Source organism: Rhea americana, unplaced genomic scaffold, assembly GCF_003343005.1.
Source record: "Rhea americana isolate MKP2758 unplaced genomic scaffold, rheAme1 scaffold_99, whole genome shotgun sequence".
Lineage (NCBI taxonomy): Eukaryota > Metazoa > Chordata > Aves > Rheiformes > Rheidae > Rhea > Rhea americana.
In genome coordinates, this window is record NW_028187188.1 from 2,596,542 (window position 1) to 2,618,358 (window position 21,817).

The window sequence follows — 21,817 nt, forward strand, 5'->3', positions numbered from 1 at the left end:
CTCCTTCCTCTCTTTTACTCACTTTGCTATAAGTAAATGATAGGCAGGCTTGGGCAGATGAGGAGCAAAAGATAAAAGCAAAGGGACTGGCTGCCCAAGAGTAGTAGGAGTATAGAAAACCAAAGTAGCAACAGGAGAGGCCCAGTGAGGACAGGAGAAATGAGACCAAAAGYAATGCTGCTTAACATGAGAATATGAACTTCAAAGACTAGAAGAGGGGAGTGGGTAAGGAAACAGAAGTTTAGGAAGTAACATGTGAGGAGAGACCATTTGATGGGAATGATATTCAGTAGCACATACAATGGAAGATGGGAACGGCAGTGAAAGTTCCGCTTCCTGAATGAAAAATAAAACATCAGTATTCCTAGTCTTGTCTGATACCAGTTTACATTTAAGAAGGAAAAAAGTTAAATATGCTTGATTTTTAGTAAGCTAAATTTGGGATAAATTCACCTCAGTAAAATAAGAAAGTGTGAGGCTTTCAGTAGGACATAATTAGTGCATTGGTTTTGTATTCATACTGATGTATTTCACCATAAATAAGAGAGTTTTAAAAATATGGTMTCTACCAAATAGAGCTTTTTGAAAGAACAAACTAATGCTAGTTAGCTGATTAGCAACACACTGATATTTGAGAAGCAGAAGTATCTGTCTGCAGTTGAATTTAGGAAATAACATTCTGGTGTACCATCCTTGAAGGAATGRCAACCTCTGACTGTACAACAATGGGTTTAATTTTGGCTTCAAGAAGAAGATTTTTTTAAAACCTTTATTTATTTAAATCTTCTTCTTAAAGCCAAAATTAAACCCATTGGTGTACAGTCAGAAGCTGCCATTCTTTCAAGGATGATACAGTAGAATGTTATTTTTTTATTTAAAAGTCTGAAGGATTGAAGAGCAATATATCTTTTGATATTATTTGTATTTGTTTATTTTATCACAGACCTATTTCATTTACTTGCTTAAGAATTTAAGTGCATTTTGAATGGGAACATTTTCAAGCCATTTAGTATAATACTTGAAATATTCTCATTATTATTGTTTAAAACAAAATATATAATGTAATGAGTACTATATATATTTTTTTTTCCATGATTAGTTACTTCTGCTCTCAAACATGTTATTGCTGCTCACTACAACTGATGCTACTGGTAAGAGCTGAAGCAGATTCCAATTTATAGTTTATAAAGGGTCTCTCCTTCAAAGTTCTATTTTTTTTTCTAGAGCATAAGCTGCTTATAAACTAATACCCTTTTCAATGTTTAATAAAAACGGGCCATGGAGGTATTATGACTTTGGAACCAGTGTAAGGCATGACAGAGGGTTCAATTTAATGTAACCCCTGCATACAAAAGGTTATGGATTACTTGGCTTGTTCATTTTTACAGCCTCAACAGTAAGCTCATGCAAAACTTAGGCAAATAAATAGAGATGGACAATGTCTTGATAGAAAAGTTGAAACCTAGGATCACTTGGTTCCTTCTGATCATACTTGTACAGGTGTAAATTTGAACCAACTTCTGTTTTTGTAAAGGTGTTAGAAATCTGTCTGCTGTGTTGTGTTTGCACTGATACCCACTCTCTGAGCAAGGTGTTTAGCACTCTTACTGCCTGTAACATAACTTATTCATAGGATTATAAGGTAAGTCAGGTTGGAAGGGTCATGTAGTTCAATTTAATGCTCAAAGCTGCGTCAGTTTGTGCGGTTTTCTTTCCAAACATGGACAAATGCTYATGCATTCTGAACACGTTGACTTGTCTTCATGGCATCTTGACCCTAAAATTGAAGGTAAGGGAGAAAGATGAAGGGGCGGGGGGAGARGAGAGGTGAAAGAGAGGCAGCAGATGAGGAAAGGGGAGAACAGGGGGAGAAAACTAAGTGGTGGAAGGGTTGATGCAGCATTGTCTTTTCTCCTGATTCTGTCATGCCATATGACTTGATATCTTCCCTGAAATCCCATGATTGTATAATAGTGCCCTCTTTCATTTTAAAATAGTCTCTGGGATTCTGAAAAAAATAGTTTGAAAGTATGAATGTGAATAGGCTTCAAAATCAAGAGGTAGATGAACAGAATGTAATATTGAGTAGCTCAAATGTATAGTAGCTCAGAATTTTAGAACTAATGTAATGTTTTTGGAGAGGGGCTGAATCAAGATTTTTCTAAAGCTTGCTGTTGGCATCATCATGTAAAAATGATGTTAGCTATTTTTGTCTGAATTGTTTTTTGTTGGATATTTAGATCAGTCTTGAATGTGCTAATTGGAAAAAATAAGTACTTTTTAAAGTAGAATTCAGTTACATTGAAGAGGAGCCCAGCATTACTTTTCATTTCTTATTACTGGCATCTGTTGATCTTATTTATTTTGTAAAGATGGCTTAGTTTTGCTGTTTAAATTCATCTAACACAAAGAAGGAAGCTGGCCACATTCCTGCTTAGATTGTCGAAGGTCAGTTTTCATAGCTGTCTGGTCTTTTTAGAGTAGAGCAAGGCAGTGTACGTGAGAGGAAGGCTTTTTTGTTTGTTTTGTTTTTGTTTTTTGGGTTTTTTTTTTTTTTGCTTGAAGTGATAAAGCTATTTTATAAAACTTGCCTTAATAAAGAGCAGATTGGTTAGTAAGATCAGCAGGAAGGAATTCCTATTTAAAAAACAGTAAAATGTTCTTGTGGCGTTCAGTTGTCTTTCCTGCCCTTCTTATTATTGCCTTACGTGTTTTAAGCTACACTTTGTAGCATTCTCTTCCCTTACTCCCCTGACTAGCTAAAGTATCATCACATTTGATCATAAAAGCTTTTATATAGCAAAAAATAATGGGTACTCTAAGTTTTTTTTTTGGCCTTATCTGTCAACTGAAAGTGCATGTTTTACATTGTCCAGCAAAGTAGTTTATGGTCTTTTTTTAATGTGGCCTTTTTTTTTTTTTTAAGTGAACACTAAGACCCTTCTTCTATGCATGTTAATAACTTCATAAATGCTACAAGTTCTCTTACACATGCCAGGAATATTCAAGTGTGTAAAATTAGTGGTGTTTGCAGAATACATTCTAAATTTTAAAGCGCAAATCAGCAATATATTCTTAGTTATAACAAGACTCCAGGCAACAAATGCTGGATTTTGTCACCCCTTCGTTAGTACACTCTCATCTGAGGTTTAAAAAATCCCCTATCCTTACTGAAGATCTGACTGCTGTTGTGATGAAGGGAAGAAAAATAGAAACAAAGTAACAACGAAATATGCAGTGATCTGATACCAAAAGATAAATAGACTCTATGCCAGGGCTAATGACAGTTCTCTTTATTTAATAGTGATTGCTGCTTTTAGAAGTGTATGAAACTGTAGACATTGCAGTCTGTACGTGTTACTTGCATGTTTTGAAAAGTAAGCATCGATATGCCAACGAGTAAAGACATGTAAGTCTTTGGGGTATTTCCAAACTTCATAGTTCCAGAATATGTTGTAATAAGCATCCACTCAGAGGAAGCCTTCCTCAGAACTGTTTGGATAAACCTGGCTGCTGATTCTATTGATAAAAAATATTCTTAGGGCAGCCGGATATCTTTCTGTCTGCCTGACAGGCATATTGCATAATAAATAGTTTCATAAAATTTTAAGGTAATAGAAAATAGTAGGGAAAGTAGAGAGACTTTCTCACTTGCAACCAAAAATATAAAACAGTGTTTTCCCTGAATCTTTTTTCCCTGAATCTTTTAGCTGATACTTGCTTTCTCCAAGTGTGAATGAAGAAAGGGTTTAAAAAGGCGAAGGGAGGATTTAAAAGGAAATTGAGTTAAGCCAATACATGTCCAAGCAGAATGAAATGAGACACTGGACTATTTCTAGTGTGTGTATATAAACTAATATTGAATATCTGCATTGTTTTTGCTTAAATATAATACATTTTTGTGTATTATAAACACTGTTTATGTATTATATGTGTTACATATGTATGTATTTTTATGCATTCAACATGTGGTTAAAAGGTTCAGAGTAGCAATTTCCAAAGTAAAGGAAAAGCAGATGAGTCAGTATTAACCTCAAGCTATCTAAACTTGTATCAAATTGAACATATGGTTTCGGCTTTAAACAAACAAGACAGATAAACTAAATAGGGTTGAATGGGCTCTTATTTGTCTTAGAATTTAAAACTAGAAATAAATTATCTTGAGTCATTTACGTAGGAGGGTTAGGTACCTGATTGCTCACTGTTAATACTAAAAAGTTGTGGTTAACTAACATGTTTTATTGAATATTGTTGAGCAACCAGTTTTTCAACTCACTGGCAAGTTGCTTTTTGCCAGTACCTTAGAATTCACCTTATATTATTCCTAGAATTAGAGAAAAAGATGGTGGATATTGTCCCTTGCTGACAATAGTAGTAAAGTTTTTCTTTTTCCTAGTCTGGTTTTTGCATAAGGATTTATACCTGGTTCAACAGAGGAAGCAACTTATACTTTGAAGGCTTTGGTCGTGGCCAAAAGAAGGCTTTGGTCATAACCACAAGAAGAAAGTACAAGGATGGTTATAAGCAGTCTGTATTAAGTACAAAATAATTCTGTTCTACCCTAAAATGCCCTTTGCTCTCTGTCACAGGAGGAAACTGGGGCATGCATGTAAATGTGGAGTATARCTCTAGGAGAAAAACCCGAACAAGCAATGGGCAAAATATACTTCATTTGGTGCAGAAGTATAACCTTGCAGAGAAACTAGCTAAGGACCCCTAAAAGTAGTATTAGAGATGAAGGAGCTCGGGTTTAACACTGTGCTGACAGGGTGTGTTGCTTCTAGTTCACGGCCGTTCAGTTGCAGTGACCTTGTGTAACTGCATTTTTCTGCTGCACCTTGCAGGTAGGTTTTGTGAAGTGGCTTCGGCATCTACTGCACCCAATATTTTTTGGAGCTCTCTGAGCCTGCTGTCTTTATATCAGATTATAATTGGATGTGATTCTCTGCGAAACCAGGAAGCATATACTTTCCCCACCGGCAAGCTGCCTTTTGCATACGCTTTAGGAGGGAGGAAGGCCTTGAAAAGGCAACAAGATTTAATGAAAAGATTTAATGAAGATTTCCCTACAGTTAAATACCATTTCTATCAGGGAGTTTGGCTACAGGACCTTTTGATATTTTGTGATACTCCAAGATAGGCTCCAAGATATTTTTGTTTCTATGATTCAGTTCCCTGGCCTGCCAAAATGTGTATTTGAATCTTAAATCTTCATACATTGCTGCAGGTATGACAACCCAGAAATACCTCCTCATTATAATAAAAATGCTAATTAAATAGTTACTTTAAAATTCTGCAGCACTGTTCTGTGTTAAACGATTCCATTGACAGCTTTGTGAGAGTTATTCAGAAAATCCACCTATTGCGCAGATTAATTTTATTAAATTCTAAAAGGGAACTGATGTAGTAAAAATGATGAAACTTTTCTTTTGAGAATTTGACTGATATTGCCTTGGTCAGTGTCAATTCCTACAGTTTAAATGTCTTGCACGATAAATACTTTGATGACTAGATCCAGCAGTTTTTGCATTTCTTGATCTTGGTTATATTGAGCCTTGCTTCTCTCTTATTTTCATAAGCTTGTAAAACTTAATTTAACATGTCAAACTGATTTTGGATCACTGTTTTGACTACTCTCTGGATCAGACTACCTTTTTTACTCTCTGGATCAGGCTGCCTTTTTTGAATGGACTCAAGTGCTTGGTTCTTGCGTGTAGGTTTCCCCAAGTTATTTTTTTAGCGAAGGAAAGCAGGAGGATCCTCCAGATGAAGAAGAAAGGYCACTGCTAACAAATTACATTGTCTTGTATGTCAGTGCAAAATAGTTAAAAATAATAATAAAAAAAAATACGCAAAACTGCTTTTCAGAGCTACTTATTTGAGTTAAATGTTAAAGGCCAGACTTTGAATACTTCATTCACATTGGAACTCAAAATCTGACCCTTAGACTTAAATGCATTTAGTAAAGGAGAATATTCTTTGTAAATGAGAGGCAGACTTCCAGGGACAATACTACTTTTAGTACTGTGTACAGTACTTTTAGTACTAGTACAAACAGCCAGACTGAATTATCTCACAGAGCTGTGCAACGATAAGGGAGTTACATGCAAGGAAAATGATTTTTATAGAGCCCAACTAGTGTAGGGCCAGTGTTAGTGTTGACCTATGATCTATACTTCCATGAGGAGTGACTCAGAGATGTTTTGCAATCTTAATAGTTTTACACCCACCCTGGAGTAAGAATGTACTTTTTTCCTGATGCTAAAGCCATGCTCTGAAKAATATAGATCTTTCCTTTTAAATAGACAGGTTTATATTAATTAGGAGATGCTCAGTTACTGATAAAAGGATGTGGTCAAACTCCTCTCTCAACAGTCACATTTTGTTCCTCAGGTGCCCCACTATGGGTCATGCCCAAGCATAAAAAGCACAAATTGRATATTAGCTATATTGAATTCAAGTACACTTTGAAAAAGACAAGTCACTCTATTTCCTTTAGCAGTGTTTTCTCCCTCCGTCATTATGAAATGGGAGTGGGAGGGAATGGAGGATTGAGATATGCTTGCTTCTCACAATGATAAACTTTTTTTTAACAAATTTATGGTTTTTGACGTGGCATTTATCTGAGGCTGTGGTTCAACTGGTCCATTACCCTGACTTAATTGTAGATGCTGCTGAGAGTGGTCTGGCCTGTCTGCTGCTGCTTGTTCTCCCTGCACTGATGTGGTCAGGCAGTAAGAGTAGGAAACAGATCTCGCAGGAGGCTAATAATTTTCCTTCTTGACAGAAGGGAGATCRGTCAGTGCAGTGAAAGGGGGCAGCTTGAAGGTGGCCTGGGCTGGAGAACAGGAGGGCTGGACTTCTACTTTTGGCAGCAGCCTGCAATTACGGAGTTGAAGTGGCTGCGTAAAGCAGCTGAAGTCAGAGGAGGATATTGTTCAAGTAACCAAGGTGACTACTGGGCATGCTTTGTCTCTGCTGATTGTATTTAACTAATTAATGGCATAAACTTACCTTTATTACTTGTTTTGCAGATTTCTTTTTAACAAAATATTATTATTTCTATCTAGGAACAATATTTCTTTATGAGTAAGTGTCAGCTGAGTTAGCAGGTTTCATCTGTCAAAATTCTTGTTTGTCTTAAGAGTTGCTTGGGAACTGCTTTACAACTATATTAATCTGAGAAATATTATTAAAGAAAATGGAGAGGGGTAAAAACCCAACACTTCCCTTTTTCCACCCCRAACAAGCAAAGAACCACAACTCACCACCACCATCAAAACCAGTGAAAACAGTGTAACCAAGAGGTACATGAAGATGAAAGAGATACAGTTTGAATATTAAGAAATAATTAGAATACGCTGGATTAGCATAAGGAATGACTGGAAAAAGAAATGGTTCAGATTTCAGAAAAACTTGTTTGGCTTAAAAAATAATAAAATATGTGACTTCTGGCTTTTGCTTTATAGTTATAGAGCCTTTCGGCTGTACTAAGATTAGATGTCCGTAATCAATTTATAGCAATAAATATACTGAGTTTCAGTGAAGAGAACAGAATCATTTGAGTCCAGTAGCTGAAGCTTATTGAATAGCTAATAAAAAGAGACTTCTGCTAAAGAAAAACACCTATGTTATGACTTCAAAATTAAAAACTTAAGGTCTTAGAGATATTTGTGTTTTGKGTATTTAAAGAAACATCGGTGGCTTTTAAGTTTAATGAAGAGTGTTTTGCCTGCTGAAAATTTATATTTCTGTGGKCCAAAACGCAAGACTTGTAAGTGCCACAGAGAATTTGAAATTCTGCTTGAGAAGGGCTGAATTAACAGCAATCTTAAATTTATGAATCCAGGAGAAATATTTTGGTTATGCCCATGAAAAATAAAAACAGATCTTTCTGGGAATGTATGGCAGAATGTCAGCTGACTTCTTACAAAAGGAGCAAAATGTTTTATAGTAGCCTTTCAGTGTATTCTAGGAAAAGATCACATTTCTAAAGATGAGCCTTGTAGGGATGAACTTTCAGTGTACCTTGTTTCATATTGTTCCTGAAGACAAAAATTGCATTTCTCAAGACCTATACAGGTAAACGATGCTAAAGTKAGTTGTAGTGTTTTTAGACATAGATGGTTTAGTTGAATTCATTGCCATTTTGCTGTGATGAAGGACTAGGGTGGCCAGCCACTCTAACGTTCTCCGCAGGCTGTGTCTCAGTGCTCTGCGTTTCTCTCAATTCTAGCTACCAGGTTCAAAATACAGTAGCGGACAAAGACTTACTGATCTGAGCTTGGTTTTCTCTATCTTTTAAGGAAATATATGCTATTTATTATCTTGATATTAAGGGAGGAAGAAGCCTTGTTTGCTGGTAGCAGAGAGGAGTTAACTTTTAAAGACTTTCTAAAGGCTGTGGGCTATTTTTATGTACTCAGTTTAATACTCAGAAGGTCTTCTGACTGAAGACRAGTATATCATTTGGTGATGAAACCTGTTAATGCTTTACTTTTGACTTCACTGATTCTCAAACCTATTTTCTGACTTTGCACAGTGTGAAGATTTGGTGYTGTTTTTCAGAGGTTACACTTCATCTTAATAAATCTCAGACCTCTCACGAAAGCCTTAGGGTTGGGGAATAAGAACAAGGAAGCCAGATAGGGAAGTAAGAGCGTGTATATGCATGAATTTTTGTGCTGTTTGGTTCTTGATAGATGTAGTTTGTCCTTCCCTGTTATGCAGGAGGAGTGGTTCAGAAGAACATTTGTACCAATGTGTGTTGAGAGGCAGAAACTGGAAACAAAGTTGTTTGCACAGTCACTCTTATAATTAAGAAAATTGAAGAGGAAAGTAGATAGAAGAGARTGATACAAAAGTCGCCAGGGAAAAAAAGGACATTTACAACAAATCCCATTAAATTAATTGCAGCGGTTACTTTAGCTCAGRATGCCTTGAATTCTTGAAGGTTTTTACCAGGGGAGCTTGCAACTTTATACTGTGAATGAGCTTTAAGAACTTTCAGTATTTTGTTTCACTAAATTAAAAGAAAGAAAGAAAAAGAAAAATTGTGAAGGTTGAAGTAAAATGATTTTCTTAAAATAATATTTGTGAGAACCATCCCCTACTTAAAAAATGAGTTTCAGTGTAAATGAAGCCACCTAAGCTTATGAGGCAAATTTTGCTGTGTTCAAACCCGCTTTGGCAAATGCTTAAGCACCTTTTATCTTCACAGTATATTTCTCGTCAAGGGATTCTTACGTACTTTGGCTGTCTTGAGCTTTAACAGGATAAGCCCTTACTGAACTCTGTCGAACAAAAGACTCAGATGCTTTTATTGTGTTTTAGAAAGTCTGTTTTCCTGTTTTTAGCTGCATCTGAAGCTTSGTTCAGTATTGATCAAGAGAGACACCCCTGCTACCATTCTTTGGTATTTGTGTCTACAGTTGCTGCTGCTGTCTGTTATCTTTGGATTGGCATGTCAGAAGAGGAGGTTTATGCTGCAGGTAGAAGTCTGCTTGTAGTTCGTACAGATACACCTAGCTAATTTTAAGCTAGTAGCTTGAGTTATAGAAAGTAGCACTGTTTTAGCAGCAGCTGAGGTGCTGCAAAACGCACCCAGGAACCTGGATAAATTTCAGAAGTTTAACCTGCCCTAAACGCGGAGAGGTCACAGCTGTGTTACTATCAGTGTCCAAACTAGGTTGTTTAAAGCAAGCTCAGATTTGTCAGCCTCACAGCCAAACTTAGATGTTCTGCATGGACAGCTTCTAGTGGGCTTCTAAGGAAGCTGTGTGAGTTGAGAGGTCTGTGCTTGTTTGGCTGCTCGATTGCTTATCAGATAAAAGAGCGCAAACATGTCTTAATACCTCCATAAAAGGGGACRGCGTCTAGTCATTCCTTTTTTGTTTTGGAACAACGACTATTTTTATTAAGTACCTTATCAGTTGTATTTGAAATAATTGAAGCAATGACTACAAGATCTGTTGGTTCATGAAAACAGACTCTAGCCTGTATTATCAAGATAAAAGTCCCTGTTAAACATGCCCCCTTACCACAGATATACTTCGGGTGTGTGAGTGTACCTGACAAATGTGGATCAGATTTTTTCTTTCTTTTCATATTTGACTTGGTTAGCTTCAGTGGAATTAAACTTACGGACATAACAACTACTTTTCTTAAACCCAAACAATCCACTATGGCAAGTGTGTATGTACACRTATACATATAAATGCAGCCAGAGTATGTATTTGTGTGTGTGCTAGATACCAGATTTTCTGCAGATATTAGTGTCACAATACCTGTCTACCTCAAATCATGGGCTTGATCTCACAAATTGAATTTCAAGCTCCTGGTCAAATACCTCGACAGCATTTAATTTCACGCATGCTGGAAGTCTGCATCTTCCGTTGGCTCAGCTGAGAACATTTGGACATCAGTGTATCACAGAGGCATCAAATTTGAGGCAAGCTGTGGAGTAGTTCTCATAGAAATTTGGCGCACAAGAGGAGTGGAGAAACTTTAAAAGATTTTTCTAGTGTGTACTCTCAAGTGAAAGAGGTGATTCCTTAAAAAGGAGTTTGTTATATTGCATAGTGTGATAAAGGTTTCATATCCACAGAACGTCTGTGCATTTTTGTCATTAGAAGGGTTAATTTTCTACAACTCTTGTGGTATCTTTCACAAGGAGTAAAAATAATTGTTTCAGAAAGGTAACAGTAATTTTATTTTTCTAAAAACTACTATTTTAGATTTACAACAGTGATAAGAAATGAGGGAAATGGGATTTTGGTATGTTTGGAGTTTGTGTTCCATCTTTTAATTTTCATTAAGAGCTAATAAACATTTCAGTTGCTCGTTATGCAGTGCAGTCACCTGGGAATGTTTTTTTTAAACATTATTACTCTGTTTATTTAAAGGACTATCTGTGCAGTAACGTGCAGAGGGATTCATACATTAGTCTCTCTACATTCTGGTGACAATTTCAGTTTTCTTTGCCTTGGTAGAGTAGAATATGGTATCTTGAAAAGTGAATCCTCTTTGGTTCCACACTGAGCAATGTAGTGATAATTTTATCTGAGGAATCTGTTTAGTTTAATGGATTATTTGTAAAATGAAGTGTTGTTTATAATAAAATAAGATGCAAACTAGTAAATTTTCAGGATAGATATTTAATAAACTATATAATAAATATAATTTATTATGGGATCAAATTGAACTACTTTTGTAGTAATCAGGAAAATTCCCTGATTTTAGTTCTATTCTATTCCTGTTACTACTGAAAAAATGTATTTTTAATGGACAAAGTCAACGAAAAAATTCATAGAAAGCTGGAGCAGTGGACACTTACTGGCCCAACCATTTCTCTGCCGTACTCAAATATAATATAGGGCTCAAAGCAGGGACTATGCTCATATTTCAGAGAAAGTAGAATGTTAAGCTTATTTGATGCACCTAAGCCTCCTTCATGAAACCTCATGCAAAAGAGTTCTCTTTGCACCTTTTTTCTTATTGTGAAGATTAGCTTACGAATTATGTATTTTTACTATCAACATATGTCAAACTCTCCTTCCTGAACAAACAAAAAGACTGTTAAACAAATAGGTCTGTCAGCACTCTGTTAGCTGTATTTTGGACTTTACCAAACTAGTTTATCTGAAATAAACTAGTTTTTCCATTTCTGGTTGCATTACAGATGTGATGAGAAGCCAGACTTTGTTGCACAGAATTCTTAATCAACTTTGAGAAGCATGTTATTGCACAGATAGTCATTCAGATAGAGGGCTGCTTATTATAAAAAGTAAAAATTGACAGGAAAAAAGAGTACAACTTCCTAAAACAAGTTGCTTAAAGGTAATTGTAGGGATTTCGTTTGTCAAGCTAACTGTGAATGTGCTTGAACTCTATTTCTGGGTACGAGTCRTTGGATTGAAATATTGTCAGGTTAGAACATATACACATTTGATTATGTTAATACTGCTTTCAATTTGGAAGAGCCTTATACCTAAGGATTTGGTAACAACAACAGCTGGAAAATAAAATTTTAAATGTGCTARGATACAGAAAAAGCTCTTCCAACTGTTTGTGAATTTAACTTAGAGGGSATTTGAAAGTCCAAGTCTTCTCTTCTAGCTATTCTTTTTCTTTATTTTTTTTATTTTTTGGCTCAGCCATAAATTTGGGGATTTTCARTGTTTTGCTATGAGTCATTTAAAATTGAGACTTGCTGATTACTAGTTAGGCATTTTCTCTGTCATCCCCAGGAAAGATGTCCAAAGACCGGGCTTTGAGGAAACAGCAGCAATTGAATAATTTGGTAGCAGTGGTGAAAAAGCTTGCTAAGCCTGGAGATGTGATTGTGGATTTTTGCAGTGGAGGGGTAATGTATATTTTCTTTACAAGATGCARTTTCTTTTGGCTTTCATCTTTGCAGTTCCTGAAGGATGGAACCACATGCAAAAGTACAAGCTTTGAAACTTTACCTGCTTTCAGAGGTTTTGTCACTGCTTATGAGATGCWYAGCCTGAAATGAGTCAAGAACAAGTTCASTGAAAAGTGATCTATAGATTGTTTTTGTTRTTTATTTTTGTTTTCACAGGGCCATGTTGGAATTGTTCTTGCTCATATSATGCCATTATGTCAGGTAAGTTCYAAGTAAGAAGTACAGACARTGTAAACTTTTCATTTCTGATAATCATCTTGAAAAGGCATGCATCCAGGRCGAGTAAGCATGAAGACATAACTACTAATTTTAAGTCTTATGATCTGGTGAGAAATTCTTCATTAGCATATGTAAAGGTATTTATCACATTATGTTAGTGGAGAAAAGAGGAGATGCTATCCCTGAGAAGGAGRAATTAGAAAAAAGTAAGCCTTAAGAAAAAACAGAAGATTCCTTTACTATACAACCATTTAATTGGGTATGCTTTGATTCAGCAAAGCATCTAATTATAGTGTTAAAGTGCATGGCTGAGCTTATCCCTCTCTAACAAAGCTCTTAAGCTTGTTTTGTAAACTTAGTGTGAAGGTGAATTCCTTGTTATGAGGCTAATGTCTGGCAGCGTCTCTGCTCCCATTTTCTCATGATCTTAATGGTTTTGAGAGCTTATTAGCAACGTAAGTCCCCATGTCAGTCCACCAGGTCCAGCCAATATATGCTCTCTGCCCTTTTGAAAGACACTGTCTTGTACTTCAGTCTTTCAGTGACCAAGTGGCTGGTTGTTCAGTTCTAGCTCCTTGCAGTGTAAACTCTAGGGTTCAATTAACAAACGGTATTGAAAACTGTAGTTTTACTGATTAAATCCAGACTTCGTCCTGGGGACTTAATATAGTCTGAACAATACAAGGAATCAGAGAACCATTCAGGCTGGAAGTGACCTCAGGAAACCATCCAGTCCAAACTCCTGCTTGAAGCAGGCCCAACACTGAATCTGGAGCAGGATTTGCCCAGTTGAGTCTTGAAAACTTTGAAGAATGGAGATGCCACAGCATGACTGGGCAACCTGGTCGACTGTGTGACTGGCCTTGTGGTGAAAATGTCTTTGTTACATCAGTGGGAACCTTCCAGTTCAGTTATGTCTGTTGTATTTTGTTCTCCCACCATGCACCTACATAAAGAGCCTGGCTCCATCTTCTTGCTAACCTCCTTGTTGGTAATGGCAAGCTGCCATTAGGTCCCCTCCGTGAAACTCTCTCTTCAACAAGCCCAGTTTCCTTAGCTGCAACTCACAGAACAAGTCTTGTATTGGAAGTCTAAAACTTGATAGAGTATTTCAAATGAGGCGTAGTGAGCCCCAAATGAAGGAGAATAAGGAAATAACATGGTAAGATGCTTGCTATTAAAAATTCCTAGGAAGTTATCCTTATGTGTTGGTATTGGTAGTTAATGTTTTGCTCTGAGTGGGGCTCAACATGCCCAATTAAGGAATAGTGCATAATGTAAAATTTTTCTAGAAAAAAGTTATCATATGCCAGAAGAATTTACTAGTAACTTTTAACTTTGTAATGCTGTGTCATGGAGATGAAGATAAAATTAAGAGGTTCTATGAAGAGAGTGATTTCTAGTAATTATTAAAAAGCCTGGCACCTTTCTTTTTCTTTTCCTATATTAGTAGAAAATTAAGATTTTTTCCTCTATATTGGTTTTATRTAGTTCTCTGTTTTTAACATAAACAAATATCACAGTTATTCTCAAATCAGAACATTGAACAGTATGGTGGACATTATTTGCTTTTTTCATTCTTTTCTTGATTATGTTACRTTGCTTTGAGAACTGACTGGGTGAGATGGGACCCTGTGAAAGGAGTGGGAGACTGCACCTTTCCTAGGCATGCTCCTCAGACTTTCTCAACTAAACTGCAAAGTTATGTGCCTATTAATAATGCAYCTTGATTTGCCTGTATACTTTTGCCTTACTTTCCTATGTATGAAATCTAGGTGGTGCTAATAGAAAATAAGGAATTGTCACTGATCCGCGCCAAAGACAGAAGCGATGAACTAGGTTTAAACAACATTTGCTTCATTCAAGCAAATTTGGACTATTTTAATGGAACTTTTAATATTGGGGTAAGTGAGAGTTTTTTTAATTTTATTTTGGTTAATTACTGTTAAAACAACTAAAATATATGAGTAAAGAAAATTACCTGTATTCTTACAGATATTTCTGATGCTATACAAAGCACTKATAAGCTGTAGCTTAGTCGTCTTAAAGCTGAAGGTTTGTGGTAGATGGGCATGTATCCTCTAGTGCTGTTTGCTTTGGTTGTTTAAAAAAGGAAATGAAACGCAGTGCAGGAGAAAAAGGAGAGAATAAATCATATTAGTTCTTCCAAGTGTAAATTTCCAGTTCTCTAGCTTTGTTCTCTGTGCTGTATTGTCACATAAATCTCACAGTGGGTGAACTCTAGCTCTGTCTCAGAAAAATCATGATCTCATGAATAATTTACTAAATTCTTTGTGCCAAATGTGTAACTATAGTTTATCAGTAAAATCAATTTCCAGTTTTGTGCTCACTTTTGTATTCTTTTTTTGGTGTCTTTTTAAAGTTAATACTATGTTAATACTTCCTTGGAGTTTTTATTAAATAAGTGTTCTCCATTAAGTTTTATGGCAAGAAATATGTTAAGTGTGTGTCAGAAAYTCAGTTGAAAATTCTTCATATCCTGGTCTGTTTCTATTTCTACTTCTATTCAAGTTACTATTCAATAGACAAAGCTGGAACTTTCCCTTTCCAGCTTATCCAGTTGCATATTAATCTCAGCTTTAGAATTAGTTGCATCACGTGCTGATTCACTTTTTCAGGATGAACTCATGTTTCCTATGCAACATTTCTGCAAATAAGGCTGGAGYTGGCTCTTGGTAGTAGCAGAAGTATTTGGTAAATAATCTAAAGTTCAGCTTCATTTTTGTCATTATTTCATAAGCACTGTTCTTGAACTGCTGATACAATTATTATAATTTGCAAGAAAAATGATAACAGAAAAATACAAAATGTATCACAATAACAAGGTAGAATAATTGCATAGTATTGATGCTCTGTAGGAATAATAGAGACAGTTTAATTCTAATTTCTAGAAGATAGATACAGATTAAACCAGGTAGAAAGTTCTATACTCTTTATTGTACTATATAATAAATGAAATATTTTACAGATTGTTTTCCCATTTTTTAAGAATGTTACTCATATAATGGGAAAAGGCARTATCATACCATAATACATAAAATACAGGTATATACAAAACTTGGCAATTCATTGTTTATCAACACATCTTCTAAAGTTTGTAAAACTCTTCACTCATTGCATAGCTTCACCATTGTCAATAGAATAATACATCATAATTGTGAGGTTGGACATGGTGACAAGAAAYTCACTGATTATGGACTTCTCAAGTGAATATTAAATCATAGATCTTTTCTGATATTCTCATTCTGAAATGAATTGTCACATGTCCTCGTGTTGCTATATAAAAAGTGCTTGAAATATGAAGATGTATAGAAAAATGAATGGTGAGCTCTCTGGTTTTGGTATTAATTTAAAATGCATTTAAATGCATTTTTAGTTACCTTGACKTAAAATTGTACTATCTTATTTTGCTATTTTCCTATCTGTTATCAACCAAGTTCAAAAGTAGGCTGAGAAAAAAAAACCTGTCAACTAACTAAATCTCTTTTGCTCCACAAAAAATTGCTGCCTTTCTAAATCATTGGAGTAATGAAGATCAAGGTTCTGAAGAAGTTTATTTGAAAGACAAACTTGCTATTAAATTGGAATATTACATGATGTAATACAACCAGCAAACATTAAAGAATTTCAATCTAAAAGTGAAAAGTTTCCAAATGTCTCCATGCAGTGTTTGTTTACATGCTAACAGCCAGCGTAGTCTTTAAGTTCTTTGTTGGTTTTAATATTTATTATTTTATACTACTCATATACTAAGCTAATGTGTGGGAACAAGCTGAAACAMGATGAGACGTTCAAGTGTTTTTTTTTGTGTGTGTGTATGTGTGTGTTGATTTGCTTTTTGGTGGTGGTCTCCTTTTTAAGAATACTAAAGTGAAGGTAAGGTTTCAGGAAACATTCTTTTCTTCCCACCTTTCTATGTGTAGTAGGCCATACGGGGGAGTTTCGGCTCTGGAGGTTTAGTACGAGGCAATGGACTTGCACTGCATTAGCTTCRTTGCTGTTTTCAGGGAAGGGATTTTGGCCACGTTATTTTCCTGTGTCTGTAGATGTATGGACTTGTGAACTAAATGTGGTAGCTACCTTTTGTTCTCACTTCTTACTTAGTTTAGATAACAAGTGTAATATGTAGGGTATCCTGAGAAAACTTTGCATTGAATTTTGTGACTTTTCACATAACATGAATTGATTCCGGGGAAGCCAAATAAGAAATTGATTGGTTTGAAATTTATACAGGCCCAACAAAATTACTATGTATATATTTTTTTAAACTAGCAATGGTTTAATGTCTATTTTTCAAACATGCAAACAAAGCAGAAGTCTTTGGCTTCTGCTTGCAGAAATGGGCATGTAGCTGTAATTATATTTTATGATGCATCTAACATAGCTATGATGTTAGGAATCTCTTTTTGATGTTAAACTATCAGTATTTTTTGTTGTTAAATTTGTATTGATAGAAAGCTTTCATTATGAAATTACTACATTTCCTTTTTCATTTTGTAGTGTTCTGCTTGAGACGACAGTATTTGTTAACCATCTGCCTGCAGTTACAGTTCTGCTGATGATCAACAGTCTGTTCAGCTGAGCTTTCAGCAGCAGCTTGCAAACAAAAACTGTCTTCGTTTTAATCCAAATCTGAGAGCAAAGTTTTTACTTCCAATTCTTGTACTTGAAAATCAACTCTGAACCTTTAAATATGAGCTTTGCCATTTTAAATCTTATTTCTAAATTTATCGTGAATAAAACACATAGAAAAAATGCAATTTTACCTTATGCAGCTGTGCATATTTGTAACAGGCACAATATTTAATTAAGGGAAAGACAGACTGTATATTTTCAGCAGGGCTGACAGAGTGCAGAAGCAAATCTAGCCGAAGCCTGACTTTCCTTGATTTTTCATTTGATGTTTGGGATTCTCTCCTGTCTAATAAGGTACAAATGGCAGTGGGAGTTTTTTGCTGYCGTGAGAACTGAAGAACTTGCTGTCATTAAATTCTCTTCCTCATTTGTCAAAAGACAACATTTATTTTTCCCTTGGGACTTAAAAAGACATTTAGAGTCACTTGTCAGATTCAAGCTTTTAAAAGTGTGCTGTGTATTTCTCTCCAATGTGTGAATTGCTTTTGTCAGTGGTACCAGTCTTCAATGCAGTGATCTTTTTTCAAAGCATAAAAGCATTTCTGTTATTCTTTGTAGTGTTCAGGAAATTGTKGTTTAATTGTCTGGGAAATTAAATAAGGACGTATTACATACAACCTCACTACAATTAAGAGTTATAATTTAGGATTCAGCATGTTTACGGCATATTTTACTGAATTACATATGTTTACTGAAGTACTTACTGAAGGAAAAGCGTGGTACTTAGGCGCAGTTTGGAACACCATAGGGTAACTTGGTAAGAATGGGAAGGTTGGTCGCCTGGGTAAGTATGTTTGGTTAGAACTAGAAAGCACTGCCTCCCTCCCCATTTCTAGTGTGCGACGGTCTCTAGTTCGCTCACGCAGTCCAGCACCGTTGTCATTCTGGTATAGGATGCAGTTTTGTTCCCAGCYGCTGAGCCCCGTTGAACGCAGGGACTGTGCCTTGCCGCGCTGTGGAGTCCCGGTGTGGCTGGAGGGGGACGGAAACCAGAGCTAGTCGTGGAGGAGAGTGAGGAGTAGAGACGGTACGAGGTGAATTCTGCGCCTGAATTTGGGGAATTTTCAAGTGTTGAGAGCGTTCAGAGTAAGTTTGCATATAATAATAACAGATTCATAACTGACTCCTTCTTATAAACTCTGTTTGGGATCACCACTGTAGTGACACATCGCAGAGTTTGTCTGAGCTGTGGGAGGACGGTATAAACATTCACTGATGGTTCCAGCTGGGGTGTTTGCAATCCAAATAAAGAAGGCAGAGAAATGTAAGAAGGTAAACAAAGTTTCAGGCATACTTTTGAAAAATCCAGCCTTACTTTAGATTTCTCAGTTTAGATTCCCATGATCGGTAATCACCTCTGAAAACCACGGCTGTGCTTGGTAAGACTCTGATTGGCATTTTTTTAATGTATCTCTAGAATTCACTTTAGTAAAACAGTGCCCCAGGAACCATCTTTGTGGCTTCCATCTGGGCATGTCACTGAAATTTTTTGGTTTTTTTTCGTTGCAGCACAGAAATTAACACAACTAGATTGAAGCTCTTTCTCACAGCAGCTTTGTCTTGTACCACCATGGTGCCTAGTAGGTAGTATTAATTTAATACATACAAGTTTTTGGACTCCAAGGGAAACAGAGGCAGACTTAACCTCTGCTCTAGATGCAGAGGAGGAGAACCAAAAGTCGGAGTAAGCTGAGACATGAGTTTTATGTTTTCAGAGGCCAAGGTGAAGGACAGTGGAGAAATTTATCATCTTCTCATCTGTTATTTGTATGTGAGTGCATGAGATTCTCCAGTCTGCTTAGACTCCCAAGTTATTTTTTTTTTTTTTTAAGGGAAGTTGGAAAAAGTCTAGAAATCCCCCCCACCCTTTTTTTTTCCCCCAGAGTGTCCAAGAATTTAGATATGCTGACTACAACTGAGAAGCTGTTAGCATGTAAAACTTAATAACTCCCAAGTTCACACCCATAAATTGCTATTGCATTTCAGGGCCTCAGTCTAGTCTCTTCGCCATCTAACCTGTCCATAGGATATGTTGGCAGACTTTTTTAATAAACTCATGTAATGCACAAAGTTTTGAATTATTACTCTGGATGTCTGTTAACCTCAAACATCAGTTTAAAATACTTGAAGCGTTTCCTRTCACATACAATAAACGCAGACCCTCAAAAAGAGATGGAATTTACCTTCTAAGGAACTGTCCTAATGGTATCCTACTGGAAAACTGATTTTTGGAACAAGACTTCAAAACTTTTGAATCTAATTTAATTATTCACRGATTTAGTCCGTGTCCCACAATCTTAACAAATCAACGCAGCTTTGGAAACATGTTCCCTGCTAACTATAAATCTTGATCTGGTCTTGCCACTTAGTCTGCACACGTTTTTCTTTTCCTCTTTTCTTTTTCCCCCCACCCTTCCCTGTGAGCCATTCTGGTTCTTTTGTTATTTTTGTTTGTTTGTTTCTGGGTTTGTTTTCTTTTGGCTTGTAAAGAATCCTTAAGGGAGAGTAAATGGCTTATTTTCTCCCCACTGCTGGAAAGATCTAAAGTACTTATGTTTTGGATTGCTTTACTTTATTTTTTTTTAAGAAAAAATACGAATGAGACAAATGTCTTTTTTCTTTAGAACTCATCTATCCCTGTTGCTTATTGTTGCTTGTAGTCTTTGTAACATAATTCCTGTTGTATCTCATCATAACATCAAACAAAACTGTGGTAGTAGATTTGGGATAAATAAGAGAAACAGTTTGAAGATGAATATTGGCATCTTTGTTTATATTGATCTTTGGAAATACATACAGAAGAAAAAGTACAAATTTTTGTGAGATAACTTATTTTTAACGCAAATTGTAGATTCTCTTGGATAACTTTTAAGTGACACTTGAGACAAATCCTTGAATGTGTGCTATTAACAATCCTTCATTTCAAAAAACATACATTGAGCAGAATTTTACAGAAATGCTGTGTACAGGTGGTATATTTGTTTGACAGACTTCGGGTGAGGTTGAATAGATCTAAAAGCTCTGGCAGTGCCAGATTTGAGGTTGGTGTCACAGGAGGCTTTCTTGTATCTATGTATATGTGCAACATTGCTCTGCGTTTTCCAAGATGGTAGGGAATTATTGAACCATAGTTATTCAGGACAAAACAGTTGTCTATTTTATGAGACAAAGATAGGCTGAAAGCTGTTACCATTACCACTTCGGTATCATTTAAGCCCTCATATAATCAGGGTCTGTTGGAAATAATTGCAATCACAAAAACTCTTTATATAAAATCAAGTTGCTATTTAAGAAAATTATACATGTAGTTGAGAGATGAACTTGGGAGAAGACATAACCATTTAGGTTTTTAAATTATATGTATGTGTGTGTATGTGTATATATGTATGTATGTGTATACGTGTGTATGTGTGGTGTGTATGTATGCATGTATTGTTTCAAAGTATGATAAGGCTCTAGTCTTACCAGCATTCATGAAATCAGGAGCTGCTCACATAAAAAGTCTCATGAAGTCTCATTGCAGTTCGAATGGGGGGAGGGTAAAGTAATTGAGGATTTGTTAAATTGCATTCCTACGCTCTTTCAGTAAAAAAATAAAAAATAAAAAAGGCATTATAGTGCACTTTTTTTTGTAGTGCACAAAAAGTGCATTATAGATAACAGCAATGATGGATACGCCAAAATGTTCTCCAAGCTGTTACATATAATCAATAATTTCAGTCTTTAAATCTTTTTTTTCTAGTGCTAGTGATGATGTTACATCATTATTGTTTTATGCTGTGCTAAACGACCTTTAAAAATGACTTTTTGTGATTTAATTTCTGTAAGTCTCATGTTAAACTTATTCAAGTATTCTTTTCCGTTTGCAATTCAGTAGCTGTTTTTAGTTTGTTTGTTTGTTTTTTTTCCCTGTACACAGAGAGGAGATTTAATGTATTCAGARCACTCTTAACTCTGTCCATTTTCTTCCTCTCTAGTTTGTTTACACAATAGCTTACAATCAAATGATTAAAACTTATTAAATACTGTCCTTTAAAAGTGACCTTCAGGTATATCTGYTGCTTCTCCTACTGTTTCTGCAGATCATTTCACACTGAAATCCATCTTTGAAACATGTCTTTGTATTTCTAGGTGCTTTTTGCTTGAAATAAAACTGGACTAATCACCATGGTTGCTTATATTTTAATTTTTTTCTGGAGCTATGCTTTCTGTTGAGTTGATAGGATGATGCAGTACTTCTGCTTGTTGAGTGCTTTTGATGAGTGACTCTTGTTCAGTGTTGACAGATCCTTAAGTGAAGGGACTGTGAAGTTCCTTTGACATAGGAAATAAAAGAAATGAAARGCAGAGGAATTAAAGACCAGGTCTTTGCCTTCATAGCCTTCATTGCAGATTCTCCTTTGGATATTTAAGTAATTCAATCAACCAAGAAAATGCTTCAACAGGATTTTATATATGACATCAATATAAAAATTTGTGTCATCTTCCCCCCCGCCCCTTTTTTTCTTCATTGCA

At 35.8% G+C, this 21,817-nt stretch overlaps 1 protein-coding gene across 2 annotated transcripts in view; it reads left to right on the forward strand.

The window, feature by feature from the left end:
• Positions 1–21,817, forward strand: part of GSTCD (glutathione S-transferase C-terminal domain containing) — an 81,101-nt gene that overhangs the window by 48,369 nt on the left and 10,915 nt on the right. For both annotated transcript variants that reach the window (XM_085325688.1, XM_085325687.1), the window contains exons 7-9: positions 12,249–12,364; positions 12,584–12,628; positions 14,422–14,550. In XM_085325688.1, the coding sequence (XP_085181814.1) occupies positions 12,249–12,364; positions 12,584–12,628; positions 14,422–14,550 (290 nt within the window). The remainder of the gene's footprint in view (positions 1–12,248; positions 12,365–12,583; positions 12,629–14,421; positions 14,551–21,817) is intronic.